We start from the raw sequence: 13,222 nt of genomic DNA, 5'->3' as shown, positions 1-13,222 counted from the left end.
TCCAGGTTTTGTTGCATTGGCCAGCCACATTACTTATGCGCAAGTTATTATCATACCTCAATGTATACCGCTGCCATCAACAATTGTTTGTTCCCTCTACTTGCCAATTCCTCTAAACCTTTCACATACAGTACCAATTGTTTTTGTTGTCATATGGTCAAGCTCAAGAGCCAAGAGTGTTTGTTCTCTTGATGCCTTATTTAACTCCCTCCTGTCTTATCTTATTGCCACAGCCCTGTGAGCTACAGGGGAAACCCTGCACAAAGTCTGTCACATGGTGCATTTGTGTTGTGGATGAGGCAAAACACATTAGAACTGAATTTGTAGACTGACCCTGTCTTGATATTTGGCCAGCAATCCAAGCTCTACTTGCTTTGACCTATAGCAGCATTAATGAGTTCTTATAAATTAAATAAATTGTAAATTGACTGTATGCCAAATCTTTATTGATGACATCCATAGAAACATTACTTTTAAAACATAAGTTCTGAGTGTGATATAATCCTGGTCCTATAATCCTGAATCTTTTTTTTTTGCAATTACAATAGGGAAATTCAAGGGAGTATTTACAAAAACTTCCCCAACTTCTTTCACAAACAACTTAAAATTTAAATTTGCATCGTCCTTTCATAAGACTAGAATCTTCACCCCAGCATCACACTTTTTAGAACAGATGGGGGACGGGCTTTGGGAATGTACCCTTATCAGACACCACTCCCACTTTTGCTACTCAGTGGAGTCCTTCTCGGAGAAACGATTCACGTAGACTGTCTCAACATAGCGGTGTCTGTGTGGGCTCTCTTGAGATCGCAGATTTAGCCACTTAAAGTATTTACGGTGAGTGAAAACAGCGAATATTTTGGTCAGATAACTTTTAATCGAAATTAATATATTTAGGTAACTAAGACTGAAATTGACAACTTAGCTAGCTAGCTAAACAACGCTAGCTTGTTTTGCTACTGCAATAATTCGCAAGTAGCGCGCTTCAGCCAATTTCTTTTACCTGCTTTACAGCATTCTCTCATGAAACTGATTTGTTGAAATGCAGTTTAATCTGATATAAACCTCTTGTGACAGTGGTTTCTGGGAGTTGCAGTTATTTACAGTGCAATAACAAAAGTTCTCCCTCTCCCTGTAGCGTGGCCAAGATCAAGTCAATACCACTGACACTGGGCAAGATCGATGGACCGCGGGGATGTTGAGAGCGGCCCGAACACCGCCCTGGTCTTTCTGACTTACCTTCTCCAGAATCAGGGCAGTGGAAATGCCGAGCTCCAGGAGGAGCTTGACTCATTGGGCCGGGAGCTAAAGCACCCACCCCTTGACTCGCTGAAGCTCATCAACTCCAATGGACTGGGGTCCGAAACCCATGACTCGGACGGCGAGCTTCAGACAGATGGATACTTCGTCAGCAGCAGCAGGGAGTTAATGGAGGGCCTCCAGCTACAAGTTGAGCCGGCCTATCCGGGTGTGTTTTACTTCTTTTTTAATTTATATATTTTGGCCAGTGTCATTCTGAACAAATGATAACAGTTTCAATGCACAGTGGCTGAACTACTTTACATGACTCAGGAAATGTATAGGGGTTTAATTGGCCAACTGAGCTACATGTTGTGTGCATAAATCCAGATGAAACAAAGAAAGTGTATTGTAGAGATAACTCTGGGTCTTGAGTGGTTGTAAAGTTGTATGTGCCTTGTGAACATGATACCCTTCCTCTGGGTGGAGAAACAAATGTGCACAGCCTAATATAAAATAAAGCATTCACTGTAAAAGGGTGAAGGCAGCCATCTGGCACGTACAGGGAATTTCATACTTCTCAGTTCTCTAAAATTGACATACTTGATCATACTCGATCTGACATTGTATACGGATATAACTCAAACCTGTTTTTCTCTCTCCAATGAACCCAGCTGAAGCCGAGGTCCTGAGGCATGTGGCTGCTGAGCTAAGAGAGATTGCAGACCAGCTTGAGCTCAGGGTTGTGGCCCAGGCTGCTGAGAATCTGACCAAGAAACTGCAGAAGTCATCCTTCAAGGTAAGGTCCATTGTCCCCATCCCTCTCACAGTGAAATATGTAAGACTTTGTTGGAAAACTAGAAATGTATGCCAATGTCTAGAAAAGTGTCTGTTCAGCTTGATGTTTTGTGGCTGGTATGATATGATTTTGAAATTACCTTTTGAGGCAGATAGTTTATATCATATATTGAGTCTATTCATAAACAATGCAGGTTGGGTATAGGCAGAGGTTGCCTCAGCGAGGGATTGGAATGCGATTTACCCAGAGTGATCATGTAAACTGTGTGTATAGCATGTTTATGGTCCTGTCCTAAACCAGCCCTGTTTCTGCCCTGATCCTCAGCACTGGAAGAGCCATTTATCCTTGGAGGTGGAGTGGCTGGTGAAGCAGAGGCCGGGCACTGTGCTGGAACACCTGCCCCAGGAGAAAGCCATCATGGTCCTCACCATGACCTTGGTGAAGGGGGTGTGTGAGCGTGCCCCCCGGCTGCTACGAGGCCTCTTCAATACAGCATTGCAGTACATCAACTCTGCTATGGCCAGGTGACTTTGGCCCAGTACCACCCGGACTTTCATGCTTTATTACCTACTTAATTACCAACATTCTTTATGATCAATAGTGGGAGCACTCCTCATCTTCTAATTCTCAGGGGCAAACTGCACTGACGGTACAGTCAGTGTATTTATTTAATATTTTTGTTTATACAAGTGTTTCCATGTATATTACTGCTGGACTGTTGGAGCTCGTCAGCTGTGAATCCACAGCACAGTAATAGAAGTCACTCACTGACTGATCCGTTCCTCATTTTACCATTAATATGAAACTGAGGCTTTGTTCCAGATTAGTTTTTGTACTTGAATATATTTTTTGTAATTGGTTCATTCTAACCGTTTTGTAACAAACCACTGCTTTGTTTTAACATACACTTTGGTATGTTTTAAATGATATGTCACGTAATGAAATTACATTTTTAGTGACTTCTAATCACTTCCACTTTCATTACAACTTATTGTTTTAAAAAAATGTTCAATAAATCATCCTTTTGGTTTGCTTGCAGTTTCTTATTCCTATGAAGCACCCTTCATACTATGATGTTCCCCTGGAAATAAACCGATTCATATTTATGAATATTTAGCTCCCGTACTGAGATAACAAATAGTCATATTTTGTTGTCAGCAGAGGAGTGAAAATAAAGTGAGTCATACAATTAATCAGAGCCACAGACACAGTTTAAATCATTCATTTAATCTGGTCTCAAACTGTACATAGAGGAAACTCCGTACAAAGTGCCATGTTTGGGCTTTTACATCCATAACTGTACTGTTCTTTCCAAATACTGTTTCCCTTTGTACATGGTTTCAGATTCATATCATATGCATTCCTGGTTGTAACACTGACATACATGAAAGCATCCTCTTACATGTCTGTTCAATGGAAAATGAAACAGTTCAAACCTCAATAACCATACTTCTTCCATTTTCTCACCCACAGTTAGCCGTTCATCCCATAGCCCTTCAAGCACACATGGTTGTATTTTCACCTGGCTAAGCAGCAGCAGTGTGTGTGTGTGTGGGGGGGGGGGGTGCTGTAGTGATTCTAGTGTGCAGTAAAATGTCTGAGATTGACCAAGTAAGCAGTAAGAATCCAGTGAGCAGGTAACAAATCTGAGGCCCATATGTATACCACCAGTTTCCAGTGTAACATTTCTGTAGTAGGTTCAGTAGGCCAAGGGACATCACTACTTGACCGCTCAGGTAATGTTACATTTCCTACTCAATAGCTCCCATGACTGATAAATATAGGAATTGAGTGCCCTTTCGGTAAAACATAACTACAAAAATAAGTGTTATTTGTACTCTTGGACACCTGAGGCCTACAGTGTAGATTTTATTTTTGGATTCACATTTTACACAAACAGAGGAGGATATCTGATCTTCCCCTTGTGGGAAATGTCATCAACATGTTGGTGGTTATATTGATTGTCCGTGGCAGGGCTGGCATTAGAGTTCCCACTCATCACGTTGTGGACAGGCCCCCACCCTTCAAGAGCAGATAGAGGTTTGAGAGTGGGAAACTGCCAGCAGAGCAGATGATAAAACTGTTCAGTCTTTGTATTGTACAAGGTAGGCACGCTATGGGGTTACAGCGGAATGGCAAGGCAGTGTTGGGTGGGTAGTTGGGGCCAGCAGAAGGAACAAACAACACCTGGCACAATAATAGGACTGAGAACTGGGATGTTTGAATAGCTGTAGAAAGGCAGCCCCCCTTTGAAGTTATTCACCAATAGATTGGAGAGTTGGGAATGACAGCATGACGTTAATCAAGACAACAATCAAATAACATGTCTCAAGACGATTTTGATATAGTCCACTCACAGTGTCAGATAAATGAAGGTACACATATTTCAAGATTTTCATCAATATATAGGACCGTTTTCAGAAAATAAGTTTCTAGAAATGTAACTGAATTTAATTATGATAAAACTTAGCGACAGAATGAGTGCCTTAGCGCAGTTATCTCCAACCCTCCATTCCCTGACAACAACAGAACACAGTACCTGGAATAGTGTTGACCATGGTGCCATGGTTAAGGTGGCTTTTTGTTTTTTCTTTCTAAAGGAGTGGTTGACATTTTCACTCACACAAACAAGTAGTTAACACACACAAGGTTGAAAGTGACCAATTTCAGTTCTATACCAGAAATTCTAAAACATTATTTTTCAAGGATGCACCTTTACACCTCGAATAGTGAATTACATTTCACCCACATACTTTATGACAATCCCCTTGGCTGGTAATAACATGCAGCTGTGTATCCTCAGATCTAGCCCCTCTTTTAATGACACAATTGAAAAACCCTTTTATTGCAGTTATTACCGTAATGCAGTAAGTCTAGACTACTCATTATAATGTTATCTGAGGAGACAACATGTAATAGTAGTCTGAGTCAACTCAATTACAGAAGTGAAGTTGAGGATAATGGTAAAGTACATCCTCTTTTCTAATGGTGGCCCTGTTTTTTTGGGACGCTCTTTACTATACTGAAGGGGTTATGGAATCTCATTTACATGGTAATAACACATTGCACCATTTGCTTATGTCAAAATCATATCACATCTGTAGATTTAATACGCATCATCTTTCTTTGATATGGAAAAACAAATAGGTTCAAACTAACTACTTACTTCACATTTTAGGGTGAATTAAATCACAGTCAAATGCCATATGCATCAATAACCTGATTGTCCACTTAAATGGCTCAATTCTGTCACTGGCTGAAAGCAACATATTTCATCAACTAGGCACATTAGGATCCCAAGTACAGTGCTTCTTCTATTCCAATTTGACATACTGTAGGTACATGATTATAAAATCAAATCAAGAGATCCAATCAAATATTTTATCTGGCATCAGAAAATAAGCCTAGGACATTTCTACGAATTTAAAACTTGTTTGAACTTGTTTTCAATGGAAATTTGTGAGTAAATGGTATAACAGATAAAGATGGAACAAACAAACAACAATTGGAATAGGTGCCCTTTTCTTTGAGATGTTTGTGAACTTTTATCAGAAATAGGGAACTGATACCTCTCTGGATCCCCTGAGCTAACCCTATTTCAGGCTCTGAGGAGAAAGGGGTACTCAGGCCAAACATCAGTCAAGAGAATGGGCAATATACATCTTGCTTGTGTGTGCGTTCAGATGGCACAAAACCACCTCCCACCCCTGTGAAAAACAACCCAGAGAAAAAAGAATAACATAATGTCCTTTTCCAGACATTGAGAAGTGATGGGTTGACTGAAAACAAACAAACAACATACTGTTTCAAACGCCAGATGAGATAAGAGCGGAAAATAAAATAACGGAGCGCGGAGTAGGAGTTCATGATTTCCCATGGTGTGTGTGTGTGTGTGTGTGTGCGCATCTGGCAGCTGCAGCACAGCAGCCCAGATTACCAGCAGTGAGCCAGAGAGGATGAGGTGAGGTCTGGGGCCAGGTCCAGAAACAACCTGGAGCCCCTTCATCCTGAACACTTTTCTAGATCTGAAAGGTTTGGATTAGTATGAGGAAGATCATAGTAACTACACCATGCCCTCCGTCAGGTGGAATTTTCGCCATCTTACCCTATTATTCAATCCCATCAGATCTACTCAAGTGTCTAGAGAGTAGGGGTTAGGGGTTGTTTCTGGACGGGGCTTGGATCTGGAACCTTGGAGCTTTGTTACTTCCTCCTGTAGGTCAGGGCTCCGTAGGCCACCACAGCAGCGATGGCCACAAGGGCAGCGCCACCGTACAGCAACACTGGGAGCTCTGCGGACTCAGGCTCAGGCTCCGTCTGAATTGGGGCCTCTTCAGCGGGGGCCTCCTGGGCTGGAGGTGCTGCCAGGAAGGGAACATATGCAGGCTCCAGCACAGTCTCTGACTGAGGTTCAGGCTGGGGGGGCTCCTCTGGGAGGGGCTCTGGTTGGGGGGGTTCGGCGACAGGCTCAGGCTCTGGTTCTGGTTCTGCGGGTATTGGGGATGGGGGAGTGGGGGGCTCCTTGGCTGGCGATGGAGGTGCTGCCTCCACAGGAGCTGGGGTAGCCTCTGACTCACGCACAGTGACTGGAGCAGTGGACTCAGGCTCTGACGCGGGGGCAGCAGCGGGGGCAGGCGGCTCTGGCTCTGAGGAAACGATGGGCTCGGCTGCCGACAAGCTAACGGGCGTCTCTATAACGACCGGCTCCTCCAGAGACACAAGGGACTCCGGGGCTGATGGGATGGGCTGTGACGGAGGCGGGGTCTCATCCCTTAGCTCCGCCCGCAACTCAGCCAGCTCGCTCTCCGTCCCAAGCACGCTCATCATGCTCTCCTGCAGCTCAGGCTCCTCGGATCCGCCTTCGTCCAGGAGCTCCGCCTCCTCACGCTCCACGTGCACGATGTCCGAGTTGGAGGAGTTGTTCTCACTGCGCTCCTCAGCCAGGGCTACGCCCTCGTTGCTGTCCAGGCTTTTAACGTCTTCGGGATCCATCATGCCCACCTGTGCCCAGGATTCGTGGCCTGCCAGAGACACGGGTAAGCTCTCCGTCTGCCAGGAACCTGGCCCACTGCTGTCTCCAGTGCACAGCAGCGACGCAGGAGGACTGAGCTGCCCGGGAAGCTGGTCTCCAGACAGTATGTAGATGTCGTTGCTGTCCTCGGCTATGATCGCACCCTGATCCTCCTCTTCCTCCAAGCTAAACACCGTTCCCTGAGAGAGGAGAGAGAGAGTTCAGTGTGGAATAGCATTAAGCAAAGGTTCCATTAATCAAATAGAGTGCTGATGTAACAGCAAACATAACAACTATGGATCAATTGCATGGGTTGTCTAGTAAGTTTATGACAAAGCCTGTCCTGTGAGTTCCTGTCAAAATAAGGCTGATTACATTTAGAAATTGACAACCTCTGCCACTGCATGGATCTTCCCAACTCTGCTCTTATCAAATATTCAAACAACATTACAGTAAAAGTATAGCACACACCTGTCATACCTGCTGTCCTTATTGACAGCAGCAGTAATATAGGCTGTGTTGTGGTGAATTCAAGTGTTCACTAAGCTACCAAAACCCCGTCAGAAAGAAACCAAAGCAGCAGCCCATCTGCGTCATAAACTCCACAGAACAGTCTGAAGTGGAGCCAACTTCCTGCCTGATCAGTCACAGGAAAACCGTCAAAAGGATATCACAAAACCTCACTTTGTACATTGTGGTTTACTGGCAACTGTTGTGTGTCGAGGTTGTACTGTATATTGTTAGGCTACATACATCTAACAGACACCCTTAACAAAGGACTTTAACGAGGACCATGGGACTCCTCACCTACTGTAAAACCACTTGAGAGCAGGTGGGCATCAATTATTAACTGCTACATGAATTATTCTGCTTGTGGTGACAGTGCTGAAACAGAGACTTCTTCAGGCCTCCTCAGAGCAGCTGCAGGTCAGTTACAGTAGCTGCTCCAGGGCAATGGCCTCAGGAGATGCAGAGTGCTGCTAATTTGAGCTGGAACTGAGACACAACTCTGGTCAGAGCCGATTGAAAGCATAAGTTATTAACACATTATCCCCAACTGCAAGTACCATGCAGAATTCCTCATAAAAAAGAGGAAATAAAAGTTATGCAATACAAGGAAAAGGGAACCATCTTTTTCTGATAAGTTAGGCTACCTATGGGTCCCCAAGTAAACCCTACCATTGAATGGGAAAGATGAAAGTTATTGCAACACACAATGCTGCCTGTGTGAGCTGTTCCCTCCTCCTATGGCTTTCATGCCACCTAGTGGTGTGCCAAAGGAATAGACAACAAATGATCAGACGCCATCTGTGATTACATAATGTAAGAAAATCTAATAATCATGTATAGGCCTGGCCCATATGGAGTGACATGAGTGTCAATGAGTGTATACAGCGAATGTGTATCCGATTATGTAACATCATATGCTCACATAATCTGTGTGCAGGTACGTATGGATAACCTATAGGCTATGTTTTTCATATAAATCTCATGGCTATTTCAGGCATTTGTCAGCACGAAGGAAAGCTTTTGTGTAGGCAGCTGTAACATCCAGCACTTAACATGTGTGGGTGGCCATTACCTAGTCTCTCATACGGTAGAGGACTGAGGGAGAGGTGGAGAGGCTCAGATATAGGCCAGCGTGTACAGCGGGTGAGTGTGGAGCGCACAATGACTGAACACGAACTCTGCTGATGACTCTCTCGCTCCAGCTGTCATGTAGAAAACAGCCCCTTTGCTCTGTGTGCCGTCTTAATAGGCCTAAACTGTGACACGATGGCCCTTTCCTCATAACTCCTCTAGTTCACCAAAAGGACCCCCCACCCCCCCACCCCCTCTTTGTGTCCCTAGATCGCTACCTGCTAGGTTTTCATAAGTTGTTTATACGGTACTTTCAATTCCTCAGCATGACTTTCCGAGTCTTAATCCAGGAGTTCCCCTTCGCTCTGGTCTGGTCTAGTCTATCCTCAGCCCTCCACCCCCCCAGTCCCGGTGACATCAGGCCTATAGTGAACAGGCAGATATCGCACAGAGGGAGATTCATATTTCAAAACTCCCTTGGCTGTAATCCATCAGGGAGCACGTGGGCCCATTTCACATGTAATCCACATTCAGACCTCGAACCAGCAAACAGGACAGGGTAAGGCAGAGCAGCTGGATGCTCCCTGGCCTAGGCTAACACTGCACAGGTGGCCTACAATTTTTTTTAGATAATTCCAAAATTCCACTACTAATTTATGGCTGAGGCAACAACTAAAAAGTAGCAATGTCTTGTAGAGAATGCCAGTCTTCTACCAATGCATCTCTAGCCCATTGCAATAGTTTTTAAGCACACGCACATATCCTGACATTGCAGTATGATTCATTTGAGTTTGCAATTTGGAGTCGAGAAAGAGTCGACTCCATCAACTCTGAAAGCAGGAGTCAGAGTCGACCCCGACCTCCTGCTTTCAGAGTTGATGGAGTTGTACACCTGGAGTTGTCCACCACTAGCTGGTGCCTGGCTAGGCAGACCCAGGGCCAGGGCTGATCTTTCTAACCTGGCTTCTGTGCGTGACTGACAGTGTGAACATTCGCCGCAGGACCAAACTCACACCGGCTAGCACAGCAGAGAGAGGGGGCAGCAGGGTGCCGTGGCGTTGATGGGGTGGAACTGACAGGAGAGAACAGCAACAGAGACACAGCTCCAGCTGACCCAACCTTACTCCATCCTTACCTCACTACAGCATTAGATATGGTTCAACTGTTATGGTATAATAAATAACATATCTTACATTCAAAGAGGCTGACCACTTCTTTGCATGACTCATGTAGACTATTTCACTACCAATGAGGTCGTTACTGTAATCTATGTAAACTAGAGTTTACCCTGTGACAGGACTAAAATGAAAGGACTGAAGGTTATTCTCCTTACAAGGACAATCTCTCAATAGGGACAAGGCCGCATCCCGGGAGGCTGGGGATTAAAACAAACGCCATCCCTTCCCAGCATTCACTCACTATGTAAGCTGATTTGGGTGTGTGTGTGTGTGTGTATGTTTTTCTAAAATCCGTCCCTCCTCTCTCGGCCCAGCCTTATGTGGCAAGGCAGCCATTATTGTTTTAAAGCCAAAGGGCTGGGTTTCAAGCTGCTGAGAGTAACAACCTCTGGTCCTTTAGGTGGGTTAAGTCAACATGTAGATAACTCAGGCTATAATCAGCAGTAGAGTAGACCCTCGCCTAGTTATAGAGGCCATAACACTCTTTCAACTGTTATCTTACAGTCTCAAAAGAACATGATATATAGTTAAAACAGTAATAAAAGCTATCAGTGATGCCCGTCTGACCTAAAAACCTTGAAACTGGCCATTGATTAAAAATGAGGAGAGGACAGCATGCTGGAGGCAATGCATGATAATGAATAGCCTAAACATTATTGTTACAGTATCTCCACAACTAACAGGAAACAGTAATGTAAGAGATCAAACTTATCAGAGATAAACATATTTACTATCATCAAAACAGAACAAACCTGAGGAGAAGCTCACCACCAGTAGTCCTCACCTTCACTGCCTTTGCAAAAACACACCAACGTCCCCTTCTATAACCTCGCAATAATCTGCACACCGTGTTTAGGCAAAGGCACATGCACTACTGTAATTATAGCCAGTTGAGCACTGTTTTATCGTGGCACCGTTTTTGCTGTTTATCTGTCGTCAGGCGGGTTTCCACAGTTCTCCACCCTCGCCCCGAGACAAACATGACACACACACACACACACACACACATTCCTCTCAGAGAAAGATCAACGGCCCCTCCTCACAGGACAAGGGCGGAACACCCCTTACGCAACCCTACCCTCTCTAGGTAGTCAGTAGTATTATACACTGAACAATGCTGTGTGGAAACCTCTGTACAAACAATGATGGAAGTGACACCATCACATTTCCACTGTTAAATCGACTGCACCACCGGGCCCCTTTCTCTTCTGTCTACCATGGCTTAACACAGAGCAGACAAAGTAAAAACAAGAGCCTACTTGTCCTGGTCCTGCTGTGTTTGAACCTATGTCCTTTGTATCATGAGGTAAGTGTTAGGCCAACTCTTCAACCTGACAGACCAGTGTCACACCTAGGACATGCAGACACCTCTGACATACTGTACTGTATCTGGGAGAGAAGAGATCCCCTCTAATCCTTCAAGAAGGTAAACAAGCTAAACATGCATCCCGAAACACACACACACACACACACACCACTCTCTCCCCCCCCATACAGAGTCTCTGTCGCAGGCACATGTGACTTTGCTGCCACCCAAGTGACAGCTACAGTCAACATGTCACATCTCTTTGCCAACTCAAATATTAGAACTGGGAACTCATGTTCAAGGCTAGTTTTTGTATTTATTTGTAAGCCCCCATCCATGTTATGAAAGAAACATCCATTATTGTCCTCTCATCAAGAGCTAATGTTTAGCCTACACATAGCCCTTGTGTGCTGGTGTGTACAGATTTGCCAATATGTCCATTGGACAGAGAACTCTGTGTTCTGCAGATAAGTGTGTTCTGCAGACATTATGATGTTATGTAACACAGCAGAGTTCCTGCTAGTAGTCAGGCACTGGAGGATTTACACTGACATCAGGCTACAGCAGCAGTCCTAGGTGGCATGCTGAGCCAGCCAGGCCAGCACCGCTGAGGGAGCCAGCTTAATGGCATTACTGTTTATCACCATCTCAATCACTGTACATTATCAAATTAAACATCACTTCTGTATAAACACACATCAGCAATGTTACAGACCAGATCAATGAGAAATTCAGTCACACTGAACGTCAGTTGGGGGGAGGGGGGTTGGGGGTTTGGGATGTATATCTTCCTGGCTGACCTACAATGCGGAGTACAGATTCTGTTTAACCCTCAGGGACACAATGACCATTCACAAATCAATGTATCACCCAACAAAGCTACCTGGAGGTTTATGCCTGCTGTGGTAATCCTATTAGTCCTCTCTCATCCAATTGATCTATTACTGCTAAAGAGCAATAACACAGCTCCCATAATCGAAAAAGGAGAATCGTCCCTAGAACGAATAATTGTTCTATGGAGTGAATAACAGGAGCACTGCAGCTGGGTGAATTACCCCAAGGTATACAGCCATTCAGGAGGGTTAACGTGAAACAGCCATATGGGTGAATGAATACAACACATCACCTGACCTGCTTCTCATGTCCAATATAAGAGTTACAACAGCCTCACAGAGCTGAATATAAAAAGGTGCTGTCTTGTAGCCTCCAACCAGAGGACCTTGAGACCAGCCCTCCAGCCCTAGACGTTGCTGTGTATCAGTGTGTGACGCAGGTTGCATCGTGCAGCATCAGCAGGCAGACACACTGCCCTGGGTTCAGCCATCATGAACACTGCCCCGGCAGGCCGATGGATGGAGAGATGGATGGAGGGATGGAGAGATGGATGGAGGGAGCACAGTTGGGCCAGAGGTGGAAGTGCCCTGGGTCGGCTCAGCCATCGTTACAGTGCTCTGGCAGGATGCTGGTTGGGAGGGAGCTCTCTTTGGCTGCCTCCCTGTAAGGAGCTCAGCTCAGCCAGGCCAGAAGTGCCACAGCATTGGCACTGTGCTGGCAGGCTAGATAGAAGTAGGGCAGTCTGGCCTCTGGTGAGGTTTCAGGGGATTTATGAAGGTTTATTTCTGGATTTCCTCTGCATAGCCTCAGTAACAGGGAGAGTGACTGCAGGGAGGAGTGATGCACCGACCCCATGCATTCCATCTCAGCACCAGGGAAATGGCGTTTACGTAACATGGGTGTAACTATTTGTGCAGGGAGACAAGTGCGTCCTGACATAGCCCGGTCCGGAATGCTCTCTGCACCTTACCCTGAAATATGATGTACCTATTTCTGGGGTGACAGAAATTGTCACCAATATCAAACAGTGCAAATACAAGTGCTTACTCTCTTAGCTGGCTGACCTTTTAGCGAGCAGGTTTACAGCTGAGTTTCACAACTGGAATGTCAGGTCAACCCACATTTGAGTGACACGAGTCATCAAGACATACGAGTCAAAAACAACCAGCTCATGAGGTAAATTCATTAAAAAAAAAACAAGAAAAAAAAAAAAACTTTATATTGCACAGAACAGAACCATTCTGGTGTCATTCTCTTTGATAACCTTTCAGAGA

At 44.9% G+C, this 13,222-nt stretch overlaps 2 protein-coding genes across 2 annotated transcripts in view; one reads left to right on the top strand and one right to left on the bottom strand.

Annotated features, from left to right (window-relative positions):
* The first annotated feature begins 744 nt into the window (after positions 1-744).
* Positions 745-3,059, top strand: bida (BH3 interacting domain death agonist). The gene is made up of 4 exons (XM_083666123.1): positions 745-837; positions 1,139-1,468; positions 1,914-2,038; positions 2,363-3,059. Exons 2-4 carry the CDS (start codon positions 1,183-1,185, stop codon positions 2,564-2,566), a joined length of 615 nt encoding a protein of 204 aa, XP_083522249.1. The 5' UTR covers positions 745-837; positions 1,139-1,182; the 3' UTR covers positions 2,567-3,059.
* A 1,558-nt stretch (positions 3,060-4,617) lies between these two features.
* bcl2l13 (BCL2 like 13) overlaps positions 4,618-13,222 on the bottom strand; it is a 17,092-nt gene continuing 8,487 nt past the window's right edge. Inside the window, exon 7 of the mRNA XM_083665951.1 lies at positions 4,618-7,249. Within this exon, the coding sequence (XP_083522077.1) occupies positions 6,242-7,249 (1,008 nt within the window). The 3' untranslated portion in view covers positions 4,618-6,241. The remainder of the gene's footprint in view (positions 7,250-13,222) is intronic.

This window comes from Argentina silus, assembly GCF_951799395.1.
Source record: "Argentina silus genome assembly, chromosome: 3".
In the NCBI taxonomy this organism is placed as follows: domain Eukaryota; kingdom Metazoa; phylum Chordata; class Actinopteri; order Argentiniformes; family Argentinidae; genus Argentina; species Argentina silus.
The sequence above is the reverse complement of the archived record's forward strand: the minus strand, read 5'-3'. Positions and strand labels throughout refer to the sequence as shown.